Source organism: Mus caroli, chromosome 4 (genome assembly GCF_900094665.2).
Source record: "Mus caroli chromosome 4, CAROLI_EIJ_v1.1, whole genome shotgun sequence".
In the NCBI taxonomy this organism is placed as follows: domain Eukaryota; kingdom Metazoa; phylum Chordata; class Mammalia; order Rodentia; family Muridae; genus Mus; species Mus caroli.
The window spans coordinates 139640033-139655921 of NC_034573.1; the positions used below are offsets into that span (position 1 = coordinate 139640033).

Consider the following 15889-nt stretch of genomic DNA (forward strand, 5'->3'; position numbering starts at 1 on the left):
TCTAAGTACTGGGTTACATGTGTGTAATACTTCTAAGTACTGGGTTACATGTGTGTAATACTTCTAAGTACTGGGTTACATGTGTGTAATACTTCAGACTGAACAGATGACATTTCTTTCTTTGCTTTTTTTTTTTTTTTTCTTTTGAGAAAGGGTTTCGCTGTGTGGTCCTGGAACTCATTCTGTAGACCAGATTGGCCTCAAACTCACAGAGACCTGCATGTCTCTGCCTCCTGAGTGCTGGCTGGGATTAAAGGCGTGTGCCACCACTGTCTACCAAAAATTGCTTTTTAAAAACTTACTTTTAAGTGTGTATGTATGTGCACATTCAAAAAGAGAGTTGAATCTCATTTTCAAATGGTTCGGAAGAGTTTATGAATGAACACAGGGTCAAAATGACAAAGCAAGACAGTAACACGTTAAAAACTGGTGTGTCCAAAAACAGGTACAAGCAAGTCACCTGTGCCGCTCTTATAACTTCTACTATTTGAAATTATTTTAAAACAAACGGGTTTCTTTAACAGCAGCAGCAGCAGCAGCATTCGGCCGGGCTTAGTACACACCTTTAATCCCAGCTCTTGGGAGGAGAGGCAGGTGAGTCTCTGAGTGCTAGGACAGCCAGTGCTACATAGAGAAACCCAAACCAACCAACCAACCAAATAAAATTAAACCAACAGCACCAACAGCTCTTTCTGCAGGCCATCACAGCTGAGGCTGAAGTGATAGCATGGAAAGTTATAAAAATCAAGGACTAGAGCCAACAGTTCTTAGGCCTTCATGAACACAGTGCTTCAAAATGAAATTCGTGGGAGTTTCACCGGAGTCACAGGCCAAAAATAAGCCTTCTGGCTCCTATCAGGCACAACTTAATGCTTTCAATTAAAACACTTTATTTTTATTATCTTGCTCAAAGAGAGGACTGTTTCCAACAGGCCAAGCTCCTTGAACAAAACAAGCCTCTGGTAGCACCTTGGGGTGCCCACACCCAGTGACAAAGCGAGTGCCAGCAATCCCAATGCTGCTCCACCTGACAGCGTGCAGGCTTCACTGATCGCCAGCAATGAGCCCTGTGCCGCTGAGAAGCTATTTCAGAAAGCTACGGGAACCCTGGCTCTAGGAAGCCAGCAGCCCTCATCCATAATGCAGCGCGGAGCGTGTGTCCTCAAGCGACTTGTGCCTTGTAAGAGCTGAAGAAAGACAGGCTCCATAGTTAGGAGCTTAACAGTGGCAACAAGTCAGGCCTGTTATATAAGCTGAACTTCTGCCCTATCTGGGTGTTTATAGACTTCTGGAACAATCAAGTTCCCACCATACAGAGCATACAGTTTTGAAAGACCAATGTAGGAGCCAGGCTCACTCTCCCACAGGCATCTGCCCTTTCATGTTGGAAAAGCATGTCAAAAGAAGTCAGAGCCTTGACGGAGTCCACCACTCTGTCCCCAGGTTAGACCGGGCTGCACAGGAGAGACAAGTGCCTCATCTCAGTATCTACCTGAGCGAGGCAGTTTCTGAAAGATACGGACATTAATTTTCAGACTGAAAAAGGACGCTGGAGAAGGCTCAGGGTTAGTCACGCTGCTCTTGCTGGTTCCCAGCAGCTCTGTCAGGAAGCTCACTTTACAACAGCCTGTAAATCTCCAGCTGCAGGAGTTTCTACACCTTTTTCTGGCCACCTATGAGAATGTGTAGTATGCACACACATGCAGGCATGCATTTAAGATTTGAAAATTATTAAAACTTTTAAAAAGACCTTAAAATATAAAACAATAAGGTACCTCAGTAATTAAAATCCTCACTTAAAAATATTTTTTTCAAAAAAAGAGATACCTGACAAAACAGAACTAAACCCAGGTATACAGGAAAGGTCTGGGGCTTGTCCTGGTAGTGCATCACCCCTGGGCTTGGCTTAGATGGCTGACTACAAAGCCGCTACCTTCGCTGTCCTCACTGCCACGCAGGACACTGTTCACTACTTTGGGATCTTGCCCACAAGAACCTCCACACAGCCTAAGGACAGGCTTTCTTCAGATGGGAATCACCATACAAAGAAACCCTGCTGCAAACCTTACCTTAAAGAGCATCGGAAAGCACTCACTGACGACAGCAACACAAACGCGTCTACATTGAGGGAGGCCAGCAAGCCATTCCCATGACCTTTACTGACCTGCCCAACTTCTAAAAATCCAGTCACACGGGACATTCTAAGGAGCCCGAGGACACTTTATTATTCAAAACAAAACCCCGCCCACCTTCCAGGGTGGGGTGAGAGCGAGGAGACAGAGATCAGGTAATAAGTAACTTGTGCTGTGGAGGACGGAGGCAGGAGCCGTGGTAAAGGAGGAAGGCGGGGGGGGGGGGGGNGGGGGGGGGTCAGTGGGTGAGTGGGTGGAGGGTGAGTGGGTGGTGGGAGCTCAGGTTAAATAACCAGGTCACTGCAGGATACACCTGCAAAGGTGTCAAAGCCAGAGAGAATGTCTGGCACACGGGACTTGTGCTAGCTATGTTCCTGTGCTTTTATAATTTATTCTTGAGACAGGGTTCCACCGTGTAGTCCTGGCTGTCCTGGAACTCTCTGTATAGACCAGGCTGGCCTCAAATTCACAGATCCACCTGCCTCTACCTCCTGAGTGCCGAAATTAAAGGCGTATGCCACCATGCCCATTCCTGTGCCTTTAAAGTAACAAGGAGGCTGGAGGGGAACAGTAGAGCCACAGGACTGCTGAGTGAAGAGCCGGCAGGCCCAGGGGCTGCTTGGAGGAGGGAAGTGAGCAGAGGCCTCCGGCTGCTCTGCTGAGCAGAGTGAGGAGTACGGATGGCTACATCTCAGGCCAGGGCAGCTAGGGGTGCTAGCACTGCAGCACAGGCATGGCAATGTCGCCTTCATCGGGACAGCACTAGCCTGTCCTATACTTTGAAAGCAGAGCTAACAGGATTTACTGTGGGTGGAGAGAAGTCTCCAGAGTGGCTCCAAGGTCCCAGAACTATAAGCTACAAGAATACGGCTTCTTTTAACCAAGTAGGCCCAGGGCCCAGCAGGGCAAGGGCTCTGGTCTGCGCACTTTTGTTGGGTGTGAGTTGAAGACATTCATGCTGTCCATATAGGCAGCAGGGGGTATGTGTGAGAAACCCCATCCCTCACAGGTGACTAAATGAGACCACTGGGGGACAGCTGTCACTGAGGGAGCCCTGGGACCCTGCTACAGCAGGAGGTGAGGTGGTATGACAGCAGCCACAATAAGAAAGCAGAAGCAGCAGCTAATGAAAGGGCTGAGGTCCTGCTCTTAGAATCTCTGGGTTAGGGGCTGGTGAGATGGCTCAGGGGGTAAGAGCACTGACTGCTCTTCCAAAGGTCCTGAGTTCAAATCCCAGCAACCACATGGTGACTCACAACCACCCATAATGAGATCTGACGCTCTCTTCTGGCACGTCTGAAGATAGCTACAGTGTATGTATAATAATAAAAAGAATCTCTGGGCTAGCACCAGCTACATCTCCACAGGACCTGAAGGAGGCCACAGCCCAGCTGTGAGCTGAGCTGTTGTGGTTTTGGTTTACTTTGCTCGTAGCTACACCAAACTGTCCTAGAAGTGGGACGTGCAATAAACACGGTTCTGGCATCTGCAATCGTTAACTTGCACGTCTTCCTCTCGAAAATGGGAGTAACTGAGGTCCAGACACTAACCTTTAAGGCTGAGGTGAAAAATCAATAGAATCCTTTTAAAACCTGAAAGGCACTGACAGCAAGCCCACGCTGCAGGAGCATCCTAAAAACATACACAACAGGCTAAAGAAATAGAGCTCAAGTGAGCGAGACGACTGTGCACGCACAACCTTTTTAATTGGGCAGCACCATGGTCCTAAGAACCTGACTTAACTCCATGGTTAACATTTGACCTGACCATAGTAGAAACGGATATTCATGTGGAAGTGGCAGTTTGTGATGTCACAGCCCCTGACGGTATCAACCAACCATTGCTGTGGGTCTGTGGTGAAGTATTGGCTTTTGTGTGGTGTGGAAGTGGCTCCTGAGTTTTCAATGACAAAGTGCCCTTTTCCTTTGGTTTCCACTGTGATGACTAACTCGTGTAAGTGGGGCTACTGGAGATACGAGAAACTAGAGGCGGAGAATACACATCCCATAGAACTTGCAGAAGAGAAGCATTCACATTTGCCTTACAGGCCTAGTCCAGCGGGCAGCTAGGGCGTTTGGGTAACAGGGTCTCACATAGAGTGAATGTTAACTCCGCATATGAAGCGGTCTTCTGAGCGTTCACCCACTTCCACCTCGTGGTGGACAAACAGGAAGCTTTCTCCCAGTCACTGAGGACCACAGATGCTGTTTGTTTGTCCTCACTGAGCTCCGAGCTGCCTCACACACCCCGGCCTGCGTCCTTCCTGTGCCTGTTACTAACCACCCGCTTTTGGGAATCCACTCGCTCAGTGTTGAAACCTTGATCCTCCTCAGCAGCAACATCTTTTAAAAAATCTGACCAGGGCTGCAGAGATGGCTCAGTGGTTACGAACACTGGCAGTTCTTCCACAGGACCTCGGCTCTATGCCCAGCATCCACACGGCGGCTAACAACCGCTTGTAACTCCTGCTCCAGGGGACTCAACACCTTCCACCGTGCAGGCGAAACACCAATGTACACTTAAAAAATGACTTAATTAATTAAAAACAAAAACAAACAAGCAAAACACCCATCTGACCAGCACAGTGGCACAGTGAGTAAGGACAACTGTCACCAGGCCTGACAACCTGAGCCTGATCCCCGGAGCCCTCCCTCCACCCATGTGCTACGGCTGTATAAAGTGGGCAGGCGGGTGCCAGGGAAGGCCTGCATGACTGGGCTGCACTTACTTCAGAACCTGTAGGAGTCCAGGCGTCACAGACGTTGGTCTCACCATTCCAGCTCCACTAATGGTCCCCAGATGAACCTGAGGGTAATATACCGTCCGAAGAGCTAGTCTCGAAGACTGCAGTCGCGTCTTAATGACTTCTAGCGGACATGTGAAAATAGCACCAACTGTGCCCCCGCACCTGCAGGAGAGAGGCCACAGCAGGATCAGAAGGCAGCACACATCTGTCAGCAAATGTGATTGACATCTCGTCTTTTCCTCTTTAAAACAGAGTACCTGTGTTCATTTCATATAACTTCAAGGACTGAAAAATATTAGGTGAGGCTCCAGAACTAAAGAGAGCCACTTCACAAGGATCTGTCAGCTCAGATTCCACATGGCCACTTTGGTGCCATCCTTCTGAAACTCCACACAGTACGGCAACCAATTTCCACTGCTGGATATTCATCCAATCTCACCATGAGACTCGCCATGAATCGTCTAGAAAACACACAAAAGCTTCCCTTCTGCCCTTCACAGCAAATTGAACTCCTTTTAAACACATTTCTTCTTGGTACAAGAATGATCTCAGGCTCAACTAGGCAGATGCTCTGGGCTATACTCACAGACCTTCTCCTGCCTCAGCGTCCTGAGCAGTGAGTCACAGGTGTGCGCCACTACACCGACCTTAAACACTTTTCTTCAAGGCAGTACATTTGTTTATCCTAAACTTCCTCTCTCCACCTTCTCTTCCACGACACTATCTACAAACCATGCTGGATGGGCTAGCTACAGAGACAATGCCAGGTACCATCTAAAGTCAGCACCCATACAATAGGGACTTTCCTCCCTGGAACACATGGCCCTTCAGCAGAGCATGTTCAGGCATTGTTCAGACATCAGGAAGTCATAGCCAACATGAACCATCTGGCTGGACAGGAATATTTAAACCTCTGATCTCCTAAGTCAGTGGGTTTTTTTTTTGTTTTGTTTTTAAAGATTTATTGATTTCATTATATGAGTACACTGTAGCTGTCTTCAGACACACCAGAAAAGGGCATCAGCTCCCATTACCAGTGGTTGTGAGCCACCATGTGGTTGTTGGGAATTGAACTCAGGACCTCTGGAAGAGGAAGCAGCCAGTTGAGCCACCTCTCCAGCCCAAGTCAGTGATTCTTAACCTTCCTGATGCTACAACTCTTTAATCCAGTTCCTCATATTGTGTCACTCCTAACCATAAAATTACTTTGTTGATACTTCATAACTGTAACTTTTTTTACTGTAAAAATCAAACTTTGTTTCCCAGCATCCACTATGCAGCAGCTTGTAACAGCTCCAGAGGATCTGATACCCTTTTCAGGTCTCCACAGGTACTCACACATTTGTCATAAACTTGTAACTAACACACACACACACACACACACACTCCCAAAATTTAAAGATTGTTTTGTCTTTGTTTTTTGTTTTGTTTTGTTTTGTTTTGAGTGTAGTTCTGGCTGTCCTGGAACTCACTATATACCAGGCCTGCCTCAAATTTAGAGATCTACCTGCCTCTGCATCTCAAGTGGGATTAAAGAAACATGTTTGCTACCACCACCTAACTGACAAATAAAAATTTTAAAAGGAAAATATGGAGAGAGGGCTGGAGAGATGGCTCAGTGGTTAAGAGCACTGACTGCTCTTCCAGAGGTCCTGAGTTCAATTCCCAGCAACCACATGGTGGCTCACAACCATCTGTAATGAGATCTGATGCCCTCTTCTGGTGTGTCTGAAGACAGCTACAGTGTACTCATATACATAAAATAAATAAATCTTAAAAGAAAATATGAAGAGAAAATTTACTTAAATTTTTACAACTTAATGTATATTTTATGTGTATATCTCAAATGTGTAAAATAAAGAGGGCACTAAAACTATACAGGGCAAGAATCGGGGAGATGGCTCCACGTGTAAAATGCTTGCCTCACCATGGTAATGAAGAAGCAGAGACAGGTGGAACTACAAAGCTCACTGGCCAGCTAAGATAGCCAAATTGTTGAGCTCCAGGTTCTACGAGAGTGTTATGGCTCGTATATGCTCAGCCCAGGGAGTGGCACTATTAGAAGGTCCTGCTGGAGTAGGTATGTCACTGTGGGTGTGGCTTTAAGACCCTCATCCTAGATGCTTGGAGGCCAGTATTCTGCTAGCAGCTTTCAGATAAAGCTGTAGAACTCTAGGCTGAGCAGTGGTGGTGCATGCCTTTAATCTCAGCACTTGGGAGGCAGAGGCAAGCAGATTTCTGAGTTTGAGAACTGCTGCCATGTTCCCACCTTGATGGTAATGGACCAAACCTCTGAACCTGTAAGTCAGCCCCAATTAAATGTTGTCCTTCATAAGACTTGCCTTGGTCATGGTGTCTTTTCACAGCAGTAAAACCCAAACTAAGACAGGACTTTGTCTTTAAACAAAAAAAAGTTGACCTTTATATACATATATACCAACATATGGAGGAATGCAAGAACATTGCAATCTTAGGGCCATGTGATCAAAATCTGAGACCAGTATTTTAGACTTGGTTCCTTGGTTCCTAGCCTAGGCAATTCTGCTACCACCCCCAGTGACATCTGACCACATCTCAAGACACTTTTGGTTGTTGAAGTAATGTCATTAGCAAACTGGTAGGCTGCTAAACATCCTAAAACGCACAGGGGAGAGCAATCACCCTGTCAAAGCCGGAAAGCTCCATTCGAAACAACAAGACAAAAAGCTCATCTTGGAGGCAGTGTAAAACAGGGTGGTGGCATTGCTGGCAGCCTCCTAGCATATGGCCCTTCTATCCTAACCAGGTCTGTCTCTTAAGCCATACACTATGAATGGGACCAAGGCCATTTCTACTTTTAACTCTGACTCACTCAAACCCATTAACATGATACTATGTACTCCACCTCACTGTCGTCCAGAGAAGAGCATGTGATTTGGCCCAGGGTACTCATCATAAACTCCCTTAGAGCAATGACTGGTCTAGAGATGGGTGTGTCTTCAAGCTGGCCCCATAACTGAAACTCAAGACCCACTCAGTGGCGGAGACAGAGGAACTGCACGCAGGTGAGGGGACCACATGGTTATCACTGGGAGGAGAGCAGTCAGGGCTCCATAGTGACGGTGGAGAGCTTGCTCCAAGAGGTAAACCAGTGGCTAGTAGATTTCCTCTTGCTTACAGCTACAAGTCCTAAATCTACACCTAAACTTTGCAAGAAAGCTCACAGGAAGTTTACTATTGCAGACAACGTCCAATGGGCACTCAGCACTCCTGTGTAGGAGGTCACATTCCCAATAACTATGTGGACACCTCCTGGATGTTAATTTAATTTCTTTCACAGGGTAAGTTTTTCACAGGCCTTTTCTCCTATGTCTGTTTCCTCTTGTCTCCTCCTGAAGTTAGAATTCCTTTCTTAGTCTGTTGTCCAACTCCCTAACAATGGTCAGCAGCAGCTGTGAATGGAAGTCCAAGGATCTAGCAGTTGCTCAGTCCCACAAGGAAAGCAGGCGAAGAAGAGGGCAAAAATTTTAAATTATGTACATAAATTACCTCTCACCTCAGAATTTCAATAATCGGGAAATTTTACATATATATTTTCAGTAAAAATATGCTGCTTCCTGAGCATATACCCACTCACTTTGGCACTGAAATCAAAGCCAAAGTGCTTTTTATTTTAAAAAAAAGTTTATTATTTTTATATTGTGTGTGTGTGTGTGTGTAGTGCTTATGTGGCAATCAGTCAGTTTTCTCCTTCCACCATGTGTGTGTGTGTGTGTGTGTGTGTATGTAGTGCTTATGTGGCAATCGGTCAGTTTTCTCCTTCCACCACGCATTGGTCCCAGATATTGAACAGATTGTCAGGTCTAGTGCCTTTGTCAGCAGAACCATTGTGCCGGCCTACAAACTTGTATCACACTTACTTATTTAATGTGGGGGTGGGTGGCCATGTTGCTGTGCATGTGTGGATGTCAGAGGGACAACTCACAGTTCTCTCCTGCCATGTGGGTCTCCAGGTTTGAACTCAAGTTGTTGGGCTCAGCAGGAAGCCCACTGAGCTACCTCTTAGGCCCCAGTGTGCTCTGTACAATAAACCACTCCCCAACTCGTGGTAACTGATTTCCACGCTCATGTGCTATACGTAGGTACAAAATGGACTCTAGCAACAAACTATCCCAAACTATCCCAACAGGTACTCTGCAACCCTCTGCTCTGTGGGAATTCAACCATTTTCTCTCTCCTCTGATACTTCAGTAATCATTACTTGAAGAACATTAGTTACTTTTGGCATACAATACAATATTCTGGTAAGTTTAGTTAAATATCTGACATCAGGCTTATGGGTTGTCAATAGCAAACTGCATATTCATTTTACGAAGGCACAAACCATTGGAAGTAGATGGTTTTCCTTTATATGCTATGTCCTCTATTCCATTTCATTTGGGAAGGAAACTCCCTCCTAAGGTTGGGAAGATGGCTCAGGGGTGAAAGAGTACTTGCTTGCTCTTGCAGAGGACCCAGGGTCGGTTCCCAGCCCCCATATGGTGGCTCATAACTGTTTCTGTAACTCCTGTTCCATTCTGGCCTCAGTGGGCACCAGGCATGCACACGGGGTACATACATATAGGCAAGCAAAACACTCAATACGCATAAACTCATACGCATAAAATGAAAATACATAAATCTTAAGAGGAAAAAAAAAGAGTCGGGCCATGGTGGCACACGCCTTTGATCCCAGCACCCGGGAGACAGATGCAGGTGGATTTCTGAGTTTGAGGCCAGCCTGGTCTACAAAGTGAGTTCCAGGACAGCCAGGGCTATACAGAGAAACCCTGTCTCGAAACACCCCCCACCCCACCCCCAAAAAAGGAGGAAAAAAAAAGCATCCCAAATAAAGAAAAACCATATCTTTCCACAATAAGAGAAATCTAAATTAGCATACCTTATACCAATATAGTTTCAGCAAATATTAATGCGTAACACAGCAATAAAGTATTTTCTCTTTATTTAGGACAATTCAGACCACGACAACTGATACCCCGGTTAAGTTAATAAGTCAGTATTAAATTGTTTACTACTGACTGGTAGCTGTAACCTGCTGGGCCCAAGAAACTTTCATCCTTAGCTGGGGGTGGGAGTGAGGGTCGGGGGTAGCGGTGCACTCCTTTAATCCAAATGCTAGGGAGGCAGAGGCAGGTAGATCTCTAAGTTCAAGGACAGCATGATCTACAGAGTTAAGTTCCAGGATAGCCAGGACTACACAGAGAAACCCTGTCTTGTACAAAAAGGAGGAGGAGGAGGAGGAGGAAGAAACTTCCATTCTATTGGGCATTTCCCAACCAAATTAAAAAACAAAACAAAACAAAAAATACTTTTCATATATACAAATATACTAGATGAGGACATCAATTACATTCACAATAGTATATACATAGCCTGATCAAAATATTGCTCATTATATTTGTTTAATAATTCCTGTAAGCATGTGTTACTGTTTGTTGGTCTTGTGTAGTACAGTGGATGCAACCAAGGACTTGTGTCTGCTAGCAATGCTTTGCCGTGAGCTCTATTCTCAGACTGCAGGTAAGGTTGAATGGTCTCTACGCTGTCCCAGACAAGGGAACAGCCATCTCTGTAATGCTGCAAAGTAACCAGGATTAAACTGATAGCAACATAGTGCCTGAGTACACCTGTCAGCTGTTGTCAATAATCTGTGGGAAGACAATATATTCTGAAAATATCATGGGCTACACATTTTCAGACCTTAAGGATCTACTATATTCCCATTAAAAGACTTTTTTTTGGAGTATGCTGGGGATTGAACCAAGAACACACAATCTACTAATAAAGTTATTTCCTGGCCCCTATTAAAAAATATTTTAAAGGTCATGTAATTGTATAGTATGGTAAGACATACACAAAGCCACACCATAAATAATAAGACTGAAAGTATCTAGTGCCGACTGTCAGTGTCTGAATCTACCATAGATTAATCCAGCTGTCCAGTCATCTCCAGCACAGAGCAGAGCTAGTCACCATTCTTTGGTAGCACTGCAGGCAAAGGGTGTCACTATTACCAGAACACAAGTCCCCCAGGCCCTTGAAGGCAAATCAATTCACAAGGAAGGGCCACTCCGGAGAAATCTAGTGGACTCCTCCTCTCCCTCCATCTCCCCCTTAACACCCCCTAGATGAGGTTTCTCTGTGTAACAGAAGCTCTGGCTGTCCTGGACTTGCTCTGTAGACTACACCTGTCCGTTTTTCTTAATAGGATGGTTTAAACCACAGAAAGGAATGGTAATCTTTATGAAGTGGAAACTTAAGGGTTCTTTGGAAAGTTGGTTGGATGGTGTTTTGCTGGAGCAAACATGTAGTTAAAGGCTGGACAGTGGTGGCGCACGCCTTTAATCCCAGCACTTGGGAGGCAGAGGCAGGCGGATTTCTGAGTTCGAGGCCAGCCTGGTCTACAAGAGTGAGTTCCAGGACAGCCAAGGCTACACAGAGAAACCCTGTCTCAAAAAACCAAAACCAAAACCAAAAAACAAAAAAAACCATGTAGTTAAAGTGGACACAGGTGTGAAAGGCTAAGGCAGACTCATGAAGGAACGTTTCACTGGAGCGGACACTGGAGGGTATAAATAGGTCTTGATGGACAGTGATGAAGGCTAAGCTAGGCTTGCTTATAGAGGTAGCTGTGCAATGCTTGTGGGTCTCACGTCTTCACCGATCTTCACTTCCCTGAGAGGCACAGCCAAGAACCTCTCCTGGTGTTCCTGCTGGTCTCTCCTGCTGACTTGTGCCAAGGCTGACTTGTGCCAAGGCTGAGGCCTGGCTGTCTCTGCTAGGTCAAGTCACTGCTCTTTGCTAACCTGACTCTACCTAACTGGACTGCTGGTGTATCCAATGAGGTGTTTGTGAGTTGATCAAGCAGCTGCCGCCTGCTAACCTGTGATATGAATTGCTGATTTCCAGACAGCACAGACCAGAGTTGCTCCAAAGATCCCCTCCACCCCACCCCCGACCCCCAATCCTTTTTTCCCCACTACCTCTGGTGGGTGGTGGGTTACAAGGAAGGTTAAAACATTTAAGAATCATCATTAAAAAAAATAGGATTTGAAAAAAATTAAAGTTCTATCTTTATTTGTTAGAGTAACAATGTCTGAGTGCTTTGACAACACTGACACTGAGGAAAGCACAAACCTTATAGGTACTGTTAATGCCAGAACGAACCGCATCCACACAGATGCAGCACACGCTAGGAGGCAAACGAAAATGCTGAGACCGCTTGGGACTAGAGAGGTGGCTCTGTGGTTAAGAGTACATGCTGCTCGTCCAGACTTGATTATGGCAGCTCACAACCATCTGTGACCCAGTTCAAGGGGATCCAATACTCTCTTCTAGCCCCTGATGGGCACAGGGCTTATATGGAATACATAAATACAGCTGTAGACAAAACAGCCATACACATAAAATCAAATCTAAAAGATATTTTGGCTCAGCAGCTGTATCTCCACAGGTATGATTTCTAGTGCACGAGAAGGGGCAAAGTGGCGATTCGAAAGATGTCATCGGTGTGTTTAGGAGCTGGCTGTAAATTACGCCGTTCACTCTGTGATGATGTGTTTATTCACGGACACCCACTCGCATATGGGCTTTAGAAATTGGATTTGCCCTCACTGGTCTCTCTATGAACTTGGGGCTGAATATTAAACAGCGATGTACTAAAGGTAAGCGGTACTCAGAAATACACTACAATGCGAATCAATACATCACTATAAAGGAAACAAAGTGAAGAGCAGGCAGGGGCTTTAGCCAGCCAGCCAATGTGGCTCATGCCTTGGAATCCTAGTACTTAGAAGGCTGAGGCAGGATTGCTGGGAGTGTGAGGCTAGCCTGGGCTATACGGTGAATTCCAGACCTGCTCACACAAAATAAACAAACAAAAACAACTCAATCTTATATTTAAAGTTAGTATAAAATTGGGTTGGGGCATATAGACACTCGGAACCTTTCCCAAAATGCTTATTTCTAGATTTTGGTCTGTGGTGGCCTTTCTGTTCTCTTCTCAGAGGGCAATATGCTACACTGAAAATCAGACTAGAATATGTTAATATAGGAAATAATATTTGGAAATAATCCAGAAACTTGTTCCTTCAAGAAAAAAAAAATTAAAGACTAGAGTTGGCCGAGCAGTGGTGGCACATGCCTTTAGTCCCTAGCACTTGGGAGGCAGAGGCAGGCGGATTTCTGAGTTCAAGTCCAGCCTGGTCTACAGAGTGAGTTCCAGGACAGCCAGGGCTACACAGAGAAACCCTCTCTGGAAAAACCAAAAACCAAACCAACCAAACAAAAAAGACTATGAATTGTTTTGGTGCAGTCTGTTTTTTTTTTCCAGGATCTAAAATAGATTTTCACTAGTTATATTAATTTATAAGCCTCTGATATCTAGTAGAACTGTATTACCAGGACCTGGTGGCACATATCTTTAATCGTGGTACTTGGGAGGCAGAAGCAGAGACAGATCTCTGTGAGTTCTAGACCTTGTCTCCAAAAAACAAAACTTGTTTGTATTATTATAATCAGGGATATCGTTAAATCTGTTTGGGAACATAGCCTTCAATGATTATTCAACAAACAAGGGAAACGCAACAGATTTTAAAAGCAAGATCTCGGACTTCTCAAAGGCATTGAACTTAGCTCTCTGGAGAGATGCCAGCTAACGACAGAGGAAAGGGCTTACCAGACCCCCCGGGGCTGACAACTTTTAACTATAGTCTGTGCCCTCTTTATACCGACTCCTTTCATGCTCTACCTTAAAAGGTGTTTTAGGCTAAAATCCAATTAGAGCTCTGAAAGCATCTTATTGAGGGTTCATTTCTTTTCTCATCTGCAAGCACAGAGATCTTAAATGGCTAATGAAGGAACCAGAACTTGTTAAACACCACTGCTTCAGGCACAGCACTAATAAACTCCCTGCCTCTTAATGAGTCCCGCAAGCCTCACTGCCCATTTGCAGTATTCTCTATCAGAACGTAAGAGGCTGGAATTGGCAGTCAGAGGGCACTGTGAAGGGTGTGCAGGGAAATCCAACCAGACAGGGCCATCAACTATAGTGAGCCTCAACACAGGCCACTCTGAAACTCCTCCAGTTAAGAGCAGGCACACATACAACATAAGAGACCACTCAGTTAAAAAAGAAAAGAAAAAAGTATAACAAACAAACAAAACAACCCATTGAGTATAAACTTATTTCTCTTGGCTTTAAAAATATGCCTAACGGATTTTAAGTTCCCAGGGATGACACATTTATATAAAGTGAGGGTGCCTTCTAAGGCTTACTCTCAAAAGGCTAATACCAATGAAGACATGGATAGGAGGAATGAAGGCCTGACAGAAATGGATGAACAAGAAATTCCTCCTGCCTAGGCACAACCATTAAAGCTATCTGACGGGTGAAAGGTACTGCCAGCCTGCCAGGTAAAAGGACCAAGGCACCAGAAACCCTTTCATCACCGTTATTTTCTGGATAACTCTTTCATCAACCATTACTTTCTAATATATGGAACTGTTTAGGTCCAGACCACAGCTACAGTTCTCAAGTGAAGATGATAACACAGGAAAAACGCTGCATGTTACGTAAAACTTAAATAGTTGGGCTAAATCTCAAAGAGCTCTTCATGACCCCAGGGCTGGGGACACAGCTCCACAGATCGTTTGAAAAAACAGCACCAAAAGGGTCCCAAGCCACTAGCAGCTATGACAAAAGGAAAAGAAAAATACTATTTAAAAAAAAAAAAACCCAAACTTTTGTTTTTTTAGAGGGTTAATTCAGCTCCTAGTTGTATCCTCCTATCATGATGTGTTCCTCCACTGAAAATCACTGAAAGGTGCTTTAGGATCGATTAGCACTGACCAACCTTCTGAGGTCCCTATTTACCCTCCCACGTGGTGCAGACCAGCATCCGTTCCCCCCCCCCAACCCCCCGTACTCCGCAGGGCAGGCCACGGGCAGCCCTGCGACACCTGCCCGCAGCTTTGACCCAGCGCAGTACCTCCTGGGCTAGCTACCCCGGGACCTCCAGCATCCGCACCTCTGCAGCGGTGAGTGACAGCAGCGTGATCAGGAAAACGCCAGGAGGCCGGAACCACAGGGGCTCGGCGCGATCGCCCCTGGTGACAGTCACACCAGCAGGAATTGTTCAAAAGGAGAATACGGCGAGAGGCGGCCGGTGGGTGGGGGATGGGACCGCGGACGCGCCGGGTGGAAAGCCGCCGTGCCGGCTGACCCCGCGGTAGGGACGCCGAAGCCACGACCCTCCTGGGCTGCCCGCCCTGGCTTCACCCCAGTCCGCGACAGACGGGAAACGCGGATTCCCAAGGCCACGGCACGCAGGGGGAGAAGGCCGGGGCTGAGGCGAGAGCAGCTCGGGCCCCAGACTCACCCGCCGGCGAAGAGATGAAGCAGCGTGTTCTCCTTCTGCTGAGTGCCCGTCGCCATGGCCGCGCCGGCTCCGCGGCCCGCCGCAGCGGCTCGTGGGACGCGCTAGGTCTCGAGCTCCGCTGGCTTCGCTGCCTTCCTCAGGCAGCGGCCGACGCGCCCATGCGCGCGGGAGGCCCAGGCGCCCGGCTCCCTCCGCGGCGTCGCGCCCGGCCAGTCAGCGGCCTCTGCGGCGCTTTCCAGCCGCTAGGCAGAGCCTAGCGCGCGGCCGTCACGTGGCGGAGGCCGGGCCGTGACGTCACGGGGCGCGGCGCGGCGGAGGTGTGGGCCCGGATCCCGTACGCCTATTGGACGGCAGGTGGATGTAGGCGTGGCGCTCCTGCAACGCGGGGCGGGGTCAGGACCCGAAGGGCTGCTCTGGATAATAAGAGGATGACCTGCAAACCGGTCGAGGCTGCTTGGTCCTTCTCAGAGGCTGGAAACAGCGTGCGTAACCATGCCCTATGCTCCAGACCTCTCCTTCTTCTTCTTCTTTTTTAAAATTGTGTTTATGTGTGTATGATTTGTTTTGTTTTTAGGACAGTCTTACAGTGCAGT

The 15889-nt window shown here is 46.7% G+C and overlaps 1 protein-coding gene across 1 annotated transcript in view; it reads right to left on the reverse strand.

Moving 5' to 3' along the window:
- The window catches only part of Slc25a33 (solute carrier family 25 member 33), a 29783-nt gene extending 14223 nt beyond the window's left edge, over window positions 1-15560 (reverse strand). Inside the window, exons 1-2 of the mRNA XM_021160437.1 lie at window positions 15297-15560; window positions 4861-5040 (exon numbers count right to left, since the gene is read on the reverse strand). Of these exons, the coding sequence (XP_021016096.1) occupies window positions 4861-5040; window positions 15297-15352 (236 nt within the window). The 5' untranslated portion in view covers window positions 15353-15560. The remainder of the gene's footprint in view (window positions 1-4860; window positions 5041-15296) is intronic.
- Window positions 15561-15889: the final 329 nt, after the last annotated feature.